Raw genomic sequence first — 18,551 nt, forward strand, 5'->3', positions numbered from 1 at the left:
GACCCAAAGAGAACGGCAGGTGCAGAGGAGGGGGCCAGAGAGAGGGGCCAGAGATAAAGCACCGAGGTTCTGCTCAGGGGCCAGCGAGGAGAGGGGAGCAGGGCAGCTCTGTGGGCATGTGTGGGCTCTGGCCCCCCCCCGGCGTGTGCATGGGAGCTCCAGGTGAGAGGGCCGCGGGTCCAAGGAGGTGCAAAGGGGTGGGCACCGTGAGCCAGTGAGTGGCAGGAAGGGACAGCCGGCAAAATGATGCCCCAGAAGAGAAAGAGGAGGAAGGAGGACATCGACTTTCTAGCCCTGTATGAGCAGGAGCTGCTGAGCTACGCCTCGGAAGACGACGAAGAGGAGCTGCAGCACGAGTACTACAAGGCCAAAGGTGTGCGGGGTCCTGGCCTGTGGGGCGGGGGCACAGGCGGGGCCCACGGGGCCCATACCATCCTGTCCCTGGTTTTGAAGGAGGAACTTTAGGTTCCAACCCAACCCCTTTCTTGTGGATTATCCTGTTGGGTCTAACCTACATCCCCTTGGGGTACACTGGGGCCTCCACTGTAGCGAGGGTCACAGAGTCTGATTGGCACAGAATAGACTAGAACCGAAGTGCCCACACTCTCCAGGTCCTACACGTCCCAGAAGCCATGTTTGCGCCTGGTCTCTGAGGTGTGGCCTGCATCAGGCTGTGCAGAGGCCTGTGGGAAGAGACCTGGTCACTCAGCAGGTGCCGAGCAGGGGCTGGGGGCCGCTGCCCACTGCGGCCGATGGAGGTGAGGGCCTGGGACTTTGCAAGGTGATGGCCCTGGCCCACATGTGGAGGGCAGCTGGTGCTTTGGACCCCGGGCCCAGTCCTTCCAGTCTCACCTTCCTCTGGGGTGTATGGGAGCTGCTTAGAAATGCTCTACCTTCTTGTCAGGTAAACCAGAGAAGGGGTGAACGGGGGACCCAGGAGCCAGTGTTGGCTTTTGCAGAGAGATTTTTGTTGCTTTGCTGTTTTTGTTGGTGGTGTTTTACTTTTACAGTTAAAAAAAATATGATTGACTGTGAATGCCCATAGGCAGCGGACTTTATCACTCATAGGTCTGTTTTACTCCTCAATGCTGCCTGCCTGGTCCCTGAAGGCATTTAAATTCTCAGTGCTTCCTCTAAACTGGCTCACTTCTCCCTGTAAGCACCAGACTCCCCCATTCATTCACCAGATAAGTATCGAATGCTTGCTCTGTGCCTGCCATGGGCTTGCTTGCCCTCCTTAATTCCTGTCTGCTGGGAGTTCCTTGATTATATCCGATTCTGTTGGGCTTGTGGCCTCAGCCATCCTGACCTCTGTGCGGGAGGTGGGGGTGGGGCTCCTTTATTTGTCTTGACTCCTAACCCAGCTCCCAGCACAGACCCCAGGCTCAGAGAAGGTGGTCGCTGCTATGGCACTTTGAGGCTGTGACTCTGCTGAAGCCTCTTTCCCGGCGTGGTGTCCTGGGCACCTTCTGGGGTGGAGGTGGGTATTGTGGGGAGGAAAGAAGGACCTAGAACAAGTGAGGTATTGCTGCCTTTTCTCAGCGCGTGTGCTCCAAGCTCTGTCTGGTGGGGCTAGGGGCATCGAGGCTAGATGTGCGGGCAGCACCCGTAACAAATACTCTCAGCTTTGGGGTGATTTGCCCCAGCCAGCACGACTGCTGGCGAGAGCACTCGAAAGCCTCTCATAGCCGTCATCCCGTCCACTTCTGTGCATGGGTTCTGCCTGCCTTAGTGTGTCTACATGATCCTTCACAGCTTCCCTCTTCTTTTTACCCTTCTCAAAGCCTCTTCACTTCCATTCTCACTTGGAATCCTCGATATCCCCGAGAACAGTCAAGGCAGGTGTGATTAGTCTCAGGTTAAGGACTGAGGCTCCGAGAACTGACGTGATTTCAACAAGGTCACAAGCAGGAGAGACAAGAACTTCAACGGTTCCCAAGACAAGTCCCCACTTCAGGCCACGATGCTGTAAGGTAGAATCATGTATTTAATGCATCAGGCACCACGCTGAGCACTTTACCCATGTGGATCGGTTTAATCTTCACAACAACCCAACAAGGTGGGTTGGGTTCTTAAAATCTGCTTTTTCAGGTGAAGAAACTGAGGTACAGGGAAGTTAAGTAACATGCCTAAGATCACAAAGCTAGGAAGTAACAGAGTTAGGATTTGAATCTTGCTGCTCCGGCTGGTCCTTACTCTTGTACTGTCCAATCTTGACTCTGCTGAAAATAGCTGGAGGAGAGCAGGCCAGGGTGGGTGCCATGCTGACATTTCTAAGAGACACAGACCCACTGACTCTGCAGTCAGCTACAGGACTGGGCGATAAATGGGTAAGATTCTGACAGTAGTCACTGTCTGAACTTTACCTGCACTGTCATTGTTACCCTCTCTGCTCTAGAACGATGTGTCGCCTACTCCCTTTGAGCACTGGGTTCTTGCATTATGTGGAGAATCTTGATGAGTGTGATGGGGAAGAAGAAGGAAGAGGAGGAAGGCCTAGGTTTCCTTCTCTGTTCCTCAGGTCGCCTCCAGGCTACACTGGAGTTTACCAACAGCCAGAGGAAGGAGAGCAGCTTCCCTCCATGCTCTGAGGGTAGGCTGAGGCTGGTGCACTGGTCTACCTCCTGACTACTACAGGGCCCGTGAGGGGAAGAGAGTGGCTCCTACCAGAATCTGGGATCCGAAGGGACCTCAGAGGTCATGCTGCACAAGCTTCTAGCCCTGGGGCCCTTTTCTCTCCTGTATCCCAGACAGGGGGCTACCCAGCGTCTGTTGGAATACAGTTTCCCAAGGCAGCCTTCCTTCTTGGGGATGTTGTTAATGGAGATGGTGGTAGTGATGTTGACGATGACAACAGTGGAGATGATGATGGTGATGTGATGACGGTAACAGTTTACCACTTATGGAATGTGTATCTTTCATCCAGCTGCGAAGGAGTGTCTGTAAGATAAATTCCCAGAAGTGGAAATATGCTAGGTCAATGAGTATGAAAGCTGAAAACTTTGTTTTATTTGATTTAATCCTTATGATAATCCTTCAAGGAAGAAATTCTCTCTCTTTCGGTGATAAGGAAAATGAATCTCAGTAAGAAATTTGGTTGAAATCATACAGCCAGTATGGTAGAATTGAGATTTACATACTGGTCAATTTATTTCCATAGTCCACATTCATTTCATTGATTGTTTCATTCATTCATTTGTTTTTTCATTCATTCATCCATGTAATTATTTATCGAGCATCTCCCATTTGTCATGCTCTGTGCTAGGAACAATGCTTGTTGCTGTTGACAGTTCTTCTTTGTGCTGACCAGGGGATGTTACTAGTTGGGACCCTCCTCTCTGGACCAAACAGAGTTTTGTGTCTTTCATGAGATATCTGTCTTCTCTAAGATAGTTCTTCAGCTGTCTGAACTTTTTTTTTTTTTTTTTTTGCGGTACGCGGGCCTCTCACTGTTGTGGCCTCTCCCGTTGCAGAGCACAGGCTCCAGACGCGCAGGCGCAGTGGCCATGGCTCACGGGCCCAGTGGCTCCGCGGCATGTGGGATCTTCCCGGACTGGGGCACGAACCTGTGTCCCCTGCATCGGCAGGCGGACTCTCAACCACTGCGCCACCAGGGAAGCCCATGTCTGAACTTTTTAAATTAAAAATTTTAACTTGGAGGATAATATACATGTTATATATATGTATATACAGCACATTATAGAATATATATAATATGTATGTGCACATATAAATTATATGTGTAATATATATAATTAGCACAAAACTCAAAAAGAACAGCTGGTGAATTTTTAACACATGTGCATGCTTGTGTAACCACCATTCAGAACAGGACACAACATTTCTAACCTCCTGAAAGCTCCTTTAAAATGGCCCTCCTGATTCTATCACATACATTAGTTGTTTTTTTTTTTTTTGCAGTACGTGGGCCCCTGACTGCTGTGGCCTCTCCCGTTACGGAGCACAGGCTCCGGACGCGCAGGCCCAGGGGCCATGGCTCACGAGCACAGCCGCTCCGCGGCACGCGGGATCCTCCCGGAACGGGGCACGAACCCGCGTCCCCTGCATCGGCAGGCGGACTCTCAACCACTGAGCCACCAGGGAAGCCCCGCATACATTAGTTTTTTGCTCTTGAGCTTCATATAAATGGAATCACACAGTACACACATTTTTGTGTGTCTAGCTTCTCTTTCACTCAACATTATATCCAAGAGATTTATCCATGTTGTGACTTGTTACATAGTTTGTTCTTTTTTATTATTTGTGTACTACTGCATTTTATAAATATATCACCATTTGCTTAACCATTCTATTGATGGAATTTGGGGTTATTTCCAGTTTTTAGCTATTATGGATAAAGCTGCTACAGATCTTGTACACATTTTTGGATGGACACATGCACTCATTTCTCTTGGATTTATAATTGGAAGTAGAATCACTGAGTCATAGGGTGGGCTTATGTTTAGTTACCAGGAATTGTACCAATTTATACTCCCACCAGCAATGTATGAGAGTGCCAATGGCTCCACATTCTTGACAATACTTAGTATTTGTCCATCTTTTTAATTTTAGCCATTCTGGTGGGTATATGTAGTGTCTCATGGTAATTTTAATTTGCATTTCCCTTATGAATAATGATGCTGAGCCCTTTTCCCTATGTTTGTGGGCCATTTGGATGTCCTCTTTTATGACATGCCTATTTAAGTCTTTTGCCCATTTTTCAACTTTATTGAAATATAATTAACAATAAAATGAATCTACTTTAAATGTGCCATTTGATGGGTATTGACAAATGTATACATCTATGTAACCACTAGCACCATTTATATATAGGGCATTTAAATTATCCCTCAAAAGTTCCACGTGCCCCTTCCCAGGCAATTCCCCCTAACTTCAACCCTAGGCAACCATGTTCTGCTTTCTGTTAAAATAGACTACAGTTCACATAGCTGGCATTACATATCGTGTAGTGCTTTGTGTTTGACTTCTTTTGCTCCACATTGTGTGCCTGAGATTCATCCGTATTGCATATGTCAGTTGTTCATTCCTTTTTATCACTGAGTAGGATTCCACTGTCTGGATATATCACACTTTTAAAAATTCATTCACTTGTTGATACATTTAGGTTGTTTTTCCAGTTTAGAGCTATTATGAATACAGCTGCTATGAAAGTTTGTGTGCAGATCTTTGTGTGGACATGTTCTTATTTCTCTTGGGTAAATACCTAAAAGGGGAATTTCTGGGTCTTATGGTAAGTGTATGTTTATCTTTAAAACAAATTATTGCCCATTAAAGCGATTGTCTGGTCTTTCTTTTTCTTACTGATTTGTGTGGATTCTTTACATTTCCTGAGTGTGAGTCCTTTTTTTGGCGACAGGCAGACCCCGGAGATATTGTGGATTTGGTTCCAGAGCCCAGCAATGAAGCAAATATCACAATAAAGCGAGTCATACCAATTTTTTGGTTTCCCAGTGCATATGGAAGTTATGTTTCACACCATACTGTAGTCTATTAAGTGTACAATAGCATTATGTCTAAAAAATGTACATACCTTAATTTAGAAATACATTATTGCTAAAAAATATGCTAACCATCGTCTGAGCCTTTGGCAAGTCAATCTTTTTGCAATAGTAACATCAAAGATTACTGATCATAGATCATCATAACAAATATAATAATAATGAAAAAGTTTGAAATATTGCGAGAATTACCAAAACGTGACACAGAGACAGGAGTGAGCAAATGCTGAGTGAGCAAATGCTGTTGGAAAAATGGCACCAATAGACTTGCTTGACAGGGTTGCCACAAACCCTCCATTTGTAAGAAACATGATATCTGTAAAGCACAATAAAGGGAATTGTGATAAAACAAGGTATTATGTGGGATGCCTGTGTGTGCCTTCCAAATATCTTCTAGTCTGTGGCTTGCCTTTTCATTCTCCTGATGGTCTTAATTTTAACTGTCTAATTTATCATTTTTTAATGGTTAGTGTCCTATTTGAGAAGTAGCTCTGTACACTTGGGGCAGCTATGGAGGTAGTTTCTTTATCCCTCCCCCATACCCCAGACTCCTTTCTCTAAACCAGGCATCTCCAGGCCTATATGTCTTCTCTCATGTGATGTGGTTCTAGAATTTCCACCGTGCTGGTCATTTTCCTACGAACACTCAGTTGGGAAACACCCTTGTGTACGTGCAAACCACATGGGCAACACTTCAGGTCCTGGAGTTATCTCAGGGAGGGCTCTAGGAGTTGTTTGCCGATCAGGAATCCCTGTGGTGTAGACTGTGAAGAATGAAGGCTTTGGTTATCACAAGAGACAGGGAGTCACACAAATGTACTGCTTCCTTTCTCCCCCTCACGGGGACCTTCATCAGAACCAGAGACATCAAAAGAAAAGACATCAACAGCAAACAGAACAAGCTTCAAGGGGACAAAGAGAGGGGAATTCAGTGCCCCTGCCTACAGGGACTCACTGGCAAAGATGTGTTATCCTGAGATTGCCATGGCAACACCCAGGAGGTCACAGGAAGTGAGGCCTGCAAGGCAGCCTTGTGTAGAGGGCAGAGAGAAAGGTGAGAGCAAGGGGCGGGCTCTGAAGAAGGTCTTGGCTAGGATGGCACACATGTGCTGTGCTGGAAAGATCACAGACAGGCATTGGGAGGCCTTGGGCTGGGCTCTGGTGTTGACATTGTGTATTGTGTGACCTGGGCTTGTCCCCTTGCCTGCAGGTTCCTTACCTGTAGAATGAATGTGCAGCATTAAGTGGGAGATTGTGGTCTCACAGCAGGGCTTGGTGTGGGTCTGACCCTGGCTCAGAGGCTTGCGGGTTGCAGCAGGGGTCCAGAGCGTGCTCTGTGGCTGGGCATCCCCCTGTGGATCCGGCAGGAGCTATGGCTTCTCCGAGCCCACGTAGGATTCTGGGCTTTCTCCTGAGCCTGCGGTCTGTCTTTTTTCCTCCTCCAGTGTACGAGGTGGTCACAGCCACGGGGGATGTTCGTGGCGCAGGGACCAATGCCAATGTCTTCATCACCATTTTTGGAGAGAATGGGCTCTCTCCCAAGCTCCATCTTACCAGCAAGTGAGTACCAACTCAGCATTGGTGGGGTCCTGGGCTGTTAGTGGGGGTTGATAAAGTTCTGGAACCCATGAGAGAAGACAGGTGTGTCCACAGGTGTATTAAGTGGTGTGGGCCTTGCTAACAACCGATCACGTGCCAGCCAGGCCCCTCCCAGTGATTTCCTCGGCTCCTCTCTTGATTTTTTTGTGTATAGTAATGCTTACTTTGGATCTCAGAATTCCCAAGAATTCATATTGGCTGTCCTTTGACGTGGGAGAATAAGCCCTCGGGATCAAGAAACCTGGTCTAGGCCCAGCTTTACCATTTAGTTGCCATATAACTTTGGTCAAATCTCTTGGCATCCAAAGCTTTGGCTTCCTCATATGTCATCTGGAAGTGATAATCCTCATTTTACCAAACGCATAGGACTTTTGGGAAGAGGGGACAAGGTCATGCATGTGAGGGAGCCATGAGCTTAAATGCTCTGCACCTACGTCTCACCTGGGACCAGCATCAAACTGAACCTGCCTGCCCGCTAACACACACTCAAGTCAGTGCGTGTGTTTGTGTAGATGTGCTTGTGTGTGTGTGTGTGTGCGCACTTGTGCCCTCCATTTCATTGTGTCCCATTGAGAGCAGAGGTTGCTGTCTCTTCCTTTCCATCCCCTCCCCCCCACCACACATGTGCACACACAGTTACTAGACATGGCAACATTCTAGCGGAATCATGGAATTCCAGAGATGGCCAGGGACCTCACTGGTGGCCTGGGCAGCTGTTTTTCACCCTGTGCTGAGTGGAACAGGGGATTGGTCAGTTGGTTCTGGGCTCCCAATACCCTAGCGTTCCTCCCCCTGGAGCAGCTTGACTTATGTTTATCATATCCACCGAGATTCTCAGTCAGATACTCTTTGCACCGTGGGCTCTGTAGCCAAGAAAAATTTAAAAACAACTAAATCTATTCCAACCTGCTCACGGGGAATCTGGGGCCTAGAGGGGAGTGGTGAGCAGCTCTGAGTCATGGAGCTTTTGATGGTAAAGCTGGTCCTCAAACCCCAGGGTCTTGATGCAGACATTTCCTCAAGCACATGACCCCGTGGCCCTAGAGGGTGTGTGGGAGACTCCCCTGCAGGCCTCCTGGGGCTCCAGGGTGTGACCTCTGGGGTTTATAGCTTGGCACCTCCAGGGGCGGCAGGCGAAGCAGTAGAAAGGTGGGTCCACAGGCGAGGACATCCACAAACTCTGTGCTTAGCAGACGGACCAGGCCCAGTGGAACACATTTACCCTGAGGGCAGCCTCTGGTGTAAATGAGACAGCGTTGAGGCAGGCGTAACGTCCTATTTTGTCCATTTCCGCAGAACAGGGTACCTGCCCTCTTGTACTGCTTACACTGCCGAGTGACTCGCTTGTGGAAGCCCTTTTCTCCAGTGCTGTGGGCACGGTAAAGAGAATACATGAAATGCCCATCCTCTCTGCCATGTGTCCTCCCCGGAGTGCACCCCTCTAGGGAGAAGCCACTAGACCCTGGGGAGTCGGCCAGCTTCGTTTCTGGAGTCCCCAGCCTGTCTTTTTTTTTTTTTTTTAACAAAAAGAACCATTTCCCCTCTTGTGGTGGTTCCTCACTGGCTTTCCTCCTTTCATGCACCTGGACCCTCAGACTCTCCCCCCTCACCTTTTTCCTCTGTTAAAACACCTTCTCAGGAAGGTCCCCAGAGTCAACTTTTATAACCCCATGTGAAGGTCTGTCACTGTGTCCCCTTGCCCTGGGAGTCTGAGTTCCAGCCTTCCTTCTCAATGGGAAGGAAGGCTGCGTCACGGTAAAGGGTCTCAGGCGTGACTGAGCTGGCAGGGCCAGCAGGTCTCCGGGTGCTTCTGAAGCCACACAGAGGCAGCCAGCTTCTCTGACATAGCCTGCATGTGGGAATCAACTTCCCCCCAATTACTCCACGGGTCTGCTGGTAGGGCTCCCTCCTGTATCTGTGTCCTGCTCCAAGCTGGGCATCAGGGGCAGAGATTAGGCCAGGATCCCAATCCAGCTGGTCCAGAGGCTTCAGGGGCCCACAGGAAATGGGTAGTTTCAGGGATACAGGCATATTTGCAGCATCAGCTGTATGTCCTTGGAGAGGCTGGAGAGGTGATGCATAGAGGGATGCATAGGTGGAGCCAGAGGATGATGGGAGGTCTGTTTTGTGCCTGCAGCACCTATCCCAGTTCTTTGCAAATAGAGCTCACTAAACGATTTGGTATCAGTGTGGCTAGAATAGGACTTTACAGGGAAGGATATGTGATCTGGACCTTGACAGGTGAAAAGGACTCACAGAGGAGGGGCAGAAAGAGGGTACTTTAGATGAGGGGTAACAGCTTGAAAAAATATGGAGGCCACAAGGGACATTGCAGACCAATGGGGGCTGGATGGGGACTTACCGGCTGCATGAAGGGGCAGAGAGGAGGGAGGTGGGAAAGGCAGGGGAGGACCAGACTGGAGAAGGCCTTGTGGAGGCTTGACGTACGGTGCAGACAAGAAGGGTTAATCTGACCGCGGTGAGCAGGATAAATGGGGAAAGAGGAGACCAGAGTCTGGCTGTTGCAAGACCTGAGAAATTGTCTATAAAGAGAATCGCATAGACACAATCCTCACCATCTGAGACCCTTCCAATTCAAGATGGAGATCTCGAGTCTGGGAGGGGAGTACTGCTTTCAAGGAAGTCCAGGTTGCCGTGTAACCAACATGCAGATGGCCACGGAGGTCCCCGAGCTCTGTGAGATTTAGGTGCAGTTAGCCCAGCCCAGCCCTCACCCTCAACAGTCCCTGGGGCCTGGCCCACTGGTCTCGCAATCTCCTGTCCTCTCACTGTCTGTTGCTGTTCCCTCCTGGCCACACCGTGTCACCTCAAACCCACACCCACACCCCTGTGTCAACTGGAACTGACTCCTTTTCCTTGTTTTACACCCACAAACACACACACATATATCCACGCAAGCACACATATACACATGCACACACGCACACACGCACACAAACCACAAGGCATTTTGGTGTGCATCAGACTTCACTGATAACTCGGGGTGCCAGAGTTCACATGGAAGCAACACAGACAACTTAAAATGGAATACTAGATAGACGCCCCGCCTGCCCGCAGCAAGGTCTTAAAGTTAAGCCACCACCCTTCCTGGAAGTTCTCCCCAACCCCTTTCTCTGCAGCCTCTGGCTGTGTCTCTCACCCCACCTTTCTCTCCTGCCTCTCCCTCATCCTCTTTCTTCTCTCTCCCATCAATTCCACTCTTTCTTGTGGCCTTTCTCCTCTGCCCCAGGCCTTTACCTTCTACTCCCGGGTGGCTTATTAGGATTTTTTATTCTCCAATACAAAATAATTCCTGCTGCAAGAAGAACCTCGGTGCCTGATGTTAAAATGCTGACAGGTCTCACCCTCATGGTCTGGGGTCTAAATTCCTCGGCACACGTTGGACCCTCTCTTAGGCAGCAAAGAGTGGGACACGTTCAGTTCATTCCCCTGCTAGCTGACCTCTGCCCTGACCTCCACACTAGCGAAATACCAACAGCTCTGGGTCCCAGAGGAAGCCCCTTCCCCGTTACCCAGGACCACCCCCAACAACGAGTCACATGCTTAGGATATGGCAAAAGGATGGCATCTCGTGTATCTTCTGGAACACGGTTCTCCCGCTGAGAATTCACCAACTGCAAGTGTGGTAGAATCCTGGCATTTTAGCCTGCTGGCTCTGCCCAGGGGGCAGCTAAAATGCCCTGTGTTGCCTGGAAAGGGTGGGATCCCTGTGGAACGGCAGGCACGGGCAGGGAGCTGTGTCCTGCATTTGAGGATTGACCAGGAGCTGTGGAAAACCTGCCATCTCCCACAAGGAAATGTGAAGAAGTGTCTATTTCTGATGTTTCTTTGGCAGGGACCTCTGTCGTTTGCTGTTTCCACACCGCCTTCAGTCAGTTTTCTGAAACCCACCAGCATTTGCATTCTGACTTATTGGAAGAGGGGATTTCGGAGTCTGACCCCAAGTGGGCTGGGGTTGGAGCTCATCTGGGATTGTTTTGGCCCCTCCCTGAGAGGAGGGAGTCTGTAGAGCCCTGTCTCTGCAGTCCTTTGCTTTCCCTTCTCTGAAGAGAGACCCCTGAAATGCAGAAGGCTTTGCTCTTGTCCGCCAGGATATTGGTCTCCATGTTGTAAACACTGTGGATGATTGCGTCACATTCTGTGACGCCCTGGATGCTCCAGTGTGGTCCTGAGACAGCGTGGAGCACGCCTTCTGCCCATCCTGGCAAACCTTTCCTCCTCGTTTCCCTTCTTCCACCTCGCTTTTTAAAATGTCTTTTTTGAGTGACTGTAAAGCAGCATGGTCGATTATTTAACAAACACGCTGGAAAGCGCCAACCCACATTCCACCTGGTCGCGTGTGCAGGGCCTTTTTGAAGGTGCAGAGCTCCCCTTGCTGGATGCAGCTGCTGGAGCTGGAACTCTTATGAGAAGCACCCTAAAAAGCCAGCTGCTTTCCGTCCAAATCACACCTTGTGTTTTCTTTTCCAAATCACCCTCCACTTCCCCTACTCATTGGCGTTGGTTGTTTCCCAAATTCCATGCACCCTCAGCAGATGAAGCCCAGCGAGCCTCAAATTCATTCCGAAGAATTCACCACAAGCAGCTGTGGGCTGGGTGGAGCGGGGGGTTCTGAAGCAGGGGACTGTACTTTTTTCATAATTACGAAATCAAGATGTGCTCCCTTCAGAAAACTGAAAAAAATGAACACAAGAATAAATAACCAGCACTTCATAATAGTCTTATTATGTAGACATGATGTTTTTGTATAAATCCTCCCCCTCTTTATTGTTTTTAAATGAACTTGGTGTCCTTTTTGTATTGGTTGTTGTTTATACGTTCTATTTTTAACCCGCTTTTTCTTTTAAGCCTATTTCATAAACCTGTTTCTGTTTTATTAAATACTCTTTCACAATAGGATTTTTAATGGCTGCATGATATTCCATCATAGAGCTTCCCAGGGTGATTGCTTTGTAGGGTATTTATATGATATAGAGACTCCTGTCTATTCTGAAAATCGATTTCCTTGTCTTGTATACTGAAACAGAAAATACCTCTTATTCATTTCCTTGTTTCCCATTCACACAGTCCTGATGCACATAATCGATGTTCATGTGTTTTGCAAGTCATTTAACAACTGCTTTGACTCTGCAACAGAATACAGGCCATGTTGTCACTCACCCTTGGAAGTGAGATTCTGACAGGTCCATGTCGCCAGCCTGGGGGCGGGCCTTTTCACTCCAGCAAAACCCGGAAGTTCCCGCCACTCTCTCCTCCCGCTCTGTTCCCCGGGCTACACCACTGGGGGCTCTTCTCCCTGACAAGGCGGCCTCGGTGCACATTTTTACCTGATTTTGTGAGCTCTGCACTGCTTTAGGAGGGCCCTGGGCCCCATGTCTCATGCTGTGCCCACCATAAGGAAATATCTCCCCAGACCAGACTGTTTGCCAGAGTGGGTCTGTTTGCAGAATCACAGCTTCCGGGTCTCTAGAACCTTAAAAGCCTTCTGTTACTGAGAGAGTCTGAGCCTTTGCTGCCTTGGGGAGAAGGCCTTTCACCTCCCTCTTTATTTTGAAACACGTGATGGCCAATGAACAGACATACCTTCTGCGTTTTTCTTTTCCCATGGGCTGTGTGCTGCTGCTGAAAGCCCTGGCCGGGAGCACTGAGGGAGGTCCACAGCTCTCAGCCCTGTGAGGCCTTCACTGTGGTAGCAGGAAGAGCTGCAAGCAGGCCTGGGCTCAAGCGGCAGGCGTCCTGGCCTACACAGAGGACAGAGCAGATGTCCACGTGAGGTTCAGGCTTCCACTCCCAGAGGACTCGGTGCTCCAGCCTTCCTGTGTCTAAGCTGGTGGATGCTAGGACGCTCCCGAGTCTCGACTTGCTTGGGCATCTCATTGAGAAACATCTCAGGTGCACTTGCTTCTGTTTGCACCCTCTGCGGGATGCCAGATATGCGTTCCCTCACTGCCCCCACTTCCCTGGTCGCTGGTTTGGGTTGAATGTTTCCTTCCTTGGAATGGCAGGACCATGGCCCACCACCCAAGGTTTGCATCCACTTGGGGCTGCCATTGCAACTCTTCCCAGCAAGAGCAAGGCAGGTGAGGAGGAGAGGCCAGGAGGCCTGCAGACCCAAGAGCACCATGGCATTTATCACACCTTCCTTCCTCCTCCACTCTCCCAACCCAGAGCAACCACAGAGCACTGGATCATGACTTTGGGAGCCAGGTTCTGGTCCCAGCTCTGCTACTAACTAGCAATTTATTTGTTTGTAAAATGGGGCTAATGTTGCCCACCATGCTTGCCTTAATGATACATAGCAAGGATCCTATAAGAACCTGGGCGTGAAAGCAAGGAATGAATACTAACCATCCTTGCCCTCCACCTCTCCAAACCATGTCAGAAAGGAATCTCAGAATGGGATTGGCTGGCAGTAGCACTTCCTGGAGTGGGATGGTGGAGGAAGTAGGGGGATGCCAGCCTTTGGCTCTCCTCCAGGGCCTGTGAACCAAGTGCTGGTCTGTGCTAACTGTGCACACCTTCATTGCAGGAGCGAATCTGCCTTTGAGAAAGCCAACGTCGATGTGTTCCGGGTGAGAACCAATAACGTGGGCCTCATCTACAAAATCAGGTGAGAACCTGGCCCCTGACCAGGTTGGGTGAGAGGAAGGCAAGTAGAATAGGAACTGATTTCACTACTGACACTTTTGGGTGTTGATTGCTCTCCTGACATCATCTGACGGGTGACCAAAGGCCCAAATCTTTCCCTCCCACTCTGAGTCATTGTGCCCTAAATTTGCCCATTAGAGTTTCACTTCTTTGGGTTAAGACAACTTGAGACCATTTTTCACACACTTGGGAAATATGCTCTGAGAAACCCTAGCAAAGTGGTTAGTAGACTCAGTCCAGATTGCCTTCGTTCAAATTTCTGCCCTGCCATTTACCAGTTGTGGGACTTTGGGAAGGTTTCCTCTCCAGGCCTCAGTTTCCTTGTCTGTAATAATGGTGCCCAGCTCCTAGGGCACCATTAGAGTTAGTAAGAATTCAATGAGTCAGTGTTTAGAATATTAACTGGCATACAGTAAGCGCCCAGTGAGTGTTAGAGATGCCAGGTCACGTTGCAGGATGCCTTTTGACAGAGATCTCCCCTAATCTTGCTCTGTCTGGTGGAGTTTTTGTGAATGTGTGGGGAGGGATAACTCTACCAGCCTGGTTGCTAAGGAACAGCCTTCAATTGCCCCTGTTTGCCCCCCTCCACCTACTACCACCCCGAATCAAGTCATGCCCATTTGCCAGCATGTCAAGATCACTTATGGTCTGACTGTACCCAGACTAGAGGGCCTGGACAGAAGGGAAATGCTGCCTCCATTCAGTCCTTGTTTTTTTTTTTTCCTCCCACTAGAAAATATAGGGCCATGAACTCTATTTACTGGGAAAATAAGGGACTTATGAGGGCCCTGGCACCGGTTGTGTGGGGAAAGGGGGTTATGAACATGGAAGGGGCTCTTATGGGGGAGGGTCGGGAAGAAGGTGTCAGTGTGTGGGAAAGGCAGCCACTAAGCTGAGGTCCATTATGTGCCAGGCTCCATGCCGGGCAGAGGCATGCATCCTTGGGTACATCATATGTGTCATCCATGTGTGTGTCGTCTTGGACTGTGGTTGTCCCGTTAAGACCTGCAAGTTGTAAGGCCTCACTGTGATGGGATGCTTGGTGCAAAGTGAGGTCGTCCAAGGGTCAAGTTCTGGGGAAGAAGCTGGGCCTCAAAGAGAAAACTGGACTTGCCAAGGATGAAGAGGACTGTAGGAAGTGGCAGAAGATAATCGGGGCCAGGTTTTGAAAAGTCTGGATCTCTGCTGCCCAGCGCAGCAGCCCCTGGCCCCACGGGGCGATTGATCACTCTAATGTGGCTAGCCCTAACCAGATGCACTGTGTGTGCAAAAACACACCAGGTCTTTGGAAAACTAGTATGAAGTAAAGGATGTAAGATAGCTCATTAATAGATGTTTACACGGTTACCCACTGAAATGATAAGTGGATTAAACAAAATATATTATTAAAATTGTTTCACCAGTGTCTTTCTTTTTCAATGTGGCTACTAGAAAATCTAAAATTACCTATCTGGCTCACACATGAAGCTCATGTGATATTTCTATGGGGCAACACCAGTTCTATGTGGCCATGGGGGATCCTCTGGGTGGTGGGACTGAGTATCTGGGGTGCGGGGGTGTGTCTGGGAGTCAGGGAGAGAGGGGAAGCTCAAGATGGTCCCGCTGCAAGCCTTAAAAATCCTGGATTTTCCATGGAAGGCAATATCTCCTTGTGGGCAATGTAACGATGCAACATTCATTCATAAGCTCATCCACCTTGCAAGGAGTCCCCACTTTGTAGATAAGGAAACTGAGGTTGGAGAGGTAAAGTAACAACAACATCAAAATGATTAAACCTCTCTTGGGAGCAAACATTGGGGTATTGGTATGGAAGGGGCGTCGTTTCTGTTCTGCCAGTAACGGTGCGGGTGTCTGTTTCTGCACCAGGATCGAGCATGACAACACAGGCTTGAACGCCAGCTGGTACCTGGACCGTGTGATTGTGACCGACATGAAGCGGCCTCACCTCCGTTACTACTTCAACTGCAACAACTGGCTGAGCAAGGTGGAGGGTGACCGCCAGTGGTGTCGCGACCTGTTGGCCAGCTTCAACCCCATGGACGTGCCCAGAGGTCAGTGCCCAGGCTGGCTTGCCCACCATCCCTCCCTGCCTGCACTGGGCTCACCCAGGCCTCTGTCTTGTTCTGGGCAGCCCCATCACCCCTTTCCACCTCTTCCTGTTGGCTAGGGCCCAGGGGAAGCCCCAGCTTTTCCTTGGGTCCCTCCCAAGAGCAAGTCCTGGGGGCTCATGGAAGTGGGAGATGCAGGAGGTCCTGGAGCCGTGATGGAGGAATGGGCACAGCCCCGAGCGTACCCTATGTTTTCAACAGCTCTTGTTGATGAGTATGTATCTACGGAGCGTTCCCTCTGAGTTCAAAGGCAGTTTTCCCTGTCTTCCTGTTCCCTAGCTTTTTTTCTGATGACCAAGGAAGGTGAGTTCCAGCCAGGGGGGCATGGTGGATGTGAATCGCAATCTACAGCTTCCAGAGTTCCATCGTGCTGCCCCCAACTCCTCCTGATTTTATGAGGAGTAAAACAACTTATTTCAAGTACATTTGGCCCAAATCCTTAAATTCAGTCATTTTTAGCTCTACAGGAAATATGGGAGGCAGGGGATCAAAGCATATAAAAATACACGTTGTATCTCATGTCCTATTTTATCACTCCTTTGTTACCTAAAGTCCTGACCTCACCTCACCCCATTATTGAACATATTTGTCTTTTCAAATAAGGGGACGTCACATGTGGGTACCATCATCATAATAGCCTTATTGCACAGAGTCATGGGCCATCGGAGAGGAAAGGAGCTTGGCGACCAGGAGAAGAGAAGTGACTTTCCCACAGTCACCCAGTAGAACACACTTCACCTCCCAGTACGTACCCAGTGGTCTCCAAGTGCCACTGGCTCTTGCACCCCCGCTGAGCACATAAGCATATCCTCTCTTCCAATGGACTTCAGCTCTCAATTTCTCTGTCTACCTCTTATCTCCCACCTCCCAGCTGACCTTGAACACTTGCCCCATTCCTCTGTTGTCCCCATCGCAATAACCTGCAACTTCACTGATTCTTTTTTTAAAGATATTTTATCCATCTTTTACTACAAAAGCCAAATTTGATCATTGCAGAAAATTTAGAAGATATGGAAACACAATTATATAAGAAGAATACCTGTAATCCCATCACCTGGAAAAACATCACCGGTGAAATTTTTGTGCACTTATTTCTAGTCTTTTCTATGAATATATAGTTTGAAAGGATGGGCTGTTACAACATCTCCTGTTTTAGAGCATGTATATTTCTAAGCCATTAAATGTCACTCAACACCCCTACTTGTAATGGCTCTGTAGCATTCTGGTGTAGGGAGATACCATCATTTATTCATTGAATCCTTTATAGTTGGACATTTATACTGTGTTCCCCCTCTAAATTTTTTGTTATTATAAATAATACTATTATGAACAATACACCTAAATCTTTGCACAGATAAAGATTCTTTCCTTAAGATAAATTCCTAAGTGGAATTTCTAGGTCAGATAGAATACACAGGGTTAAGGCTTTTAATGGGTATTCCCAAAGTGTGCTAGAAAGGACCCATCAGTGCACAGTCCCACCAACTGTGCAAGAGCACCCACTCCACTTGGCCTTGCCAACAGCTGGTAGTATTGTTTAATTTCCCAACTGGATGGGAACAGGGGCTTTTATTATGTTTTTAAATTAATTTTTTATTGGAGTATAGTTTATTTACAATGTTGTGTTACTTTCAGGTATACAGCAAAGTGAATCAGTTATATGTATACATATATCCACTTGTTTTTAGATTCTTTTCCCATATAGGCCATTACAGAGTATTGAGTAGAGTTCCCTGTGCTATACAGTAGGTCTTTATTAGTTATCTATTTTATATATAGTAGTGTGTATATGTCAATCCTAATCTCCCAATTTATCCCTCCCCCCACTTACCCTCTGGTAACTGTAAGTTTGTTTTCTACATCTGTAACTCTATTTCTGTTTTGTAGACAAGTTTATTTGTACCCTTTTTTTAGATTCCACATATAAGCAATGTCATATGATATTTGTCTTTCTCTTTCTGACTTACTTCAGTCAGTAGGTCCATCTTCACTCTCTAGGTCCATCCATGTTGCTGCAAATGGCATTATTTCGTTCTTTTTATGGCTGAGTAATATTCCATTCCATTCCAATATTCCATTGTATATAAGTACCACATCTTCCACATTGTATATATGTACCACATCTTCTTTATCCATTCATCTGTTGATGGACACTTAGGCTGCTTCCATGTCCTGGCTATTGTAAATTCTGCTGCAGTGAACATTGAGGTGCATGTATATTTTCGAATTATGGTTTTCTCCAGTTATATTCCCAGGAGTGGGATTGCTGGATCATATGGTAACTGTATTTTTAGTTTTTTAAGGAACCTCCATACTGTTCTCCATAGTGGCTGTACCAGTTTACATTCTCACCTATAGTGTAGGAGGGTTCGCTTTTCTCCACACCCTCTCCAGCATTTATTGTTTGTAGGTTTTTTGGTGATGGCCATTCTGGAAAAGGAGCTTTTAAATGTTCTCCCTTTGATTACTGGTGAGGTTGAACATTTTCATATGTTTATTGGCCATTTGTGGTGTGTGTGTGTGAATTGTCTGCCCATGCCCCCTGTGCCTGTCTTTTCTATTGGGGTGAAATTCTCCAATTCTCCTATAGACCTTAAGCACTTTAATCCTTGATCCAGTCTCTTTATCAGGATCAATCCTTAGCAAATTGTCAAGC

The 18,551-nt window shown here is 48.0% G+C and overlaps 1 protein-coding gene across 1 annotated transcript in view; it reads left to right on the forward strand.

Annotated features, from left to right (window-relative positions):
- The first annotated feature begins 243 nt into the window (after positions 1–243).
- The window catches only part of LOXHD1 (lipoxygenase homology domains 1), a 201,602-nt gene continuing 183,294 nt past the window's right edge, over positions 244–18,551 (forward strand). Inside the window, exons 1-4 of the mRNA XM_029227610.1 lie at positions 244–373; positions 6,965–7,079; positions 13,669–13,749; positions 15,654–15,838. Of these exons, the coding sequence (XP_029083443.1) occupies positions 244–373; positions 6,965–7,079; positions 13,669–13,749; positions 15,654–15,838 (511 nt within the window). The remainder of the gene's footprint in view (positions 374–6,964; positions 7,080–13,668; positions 13,750–15,653; positions 15,839–18,551) is intronic.

Source organism: Monodon monoceros, unplaced genomic scaffold (assembly GCF_005190385.1).
Source record: "Monodon monoceros isolate NGI ecotype Baffin Bay Population unplaced genomic scaffold, NGI_Narwhal_1 Super_Scaffold_1, whole genome shotgun sequence".
Lineage (NCBI taxonomy): Eukaryota > Metazoa > Chordata > Mammalia > Artiodactyla > Monodontidae > Monodon > Monodon monoceros.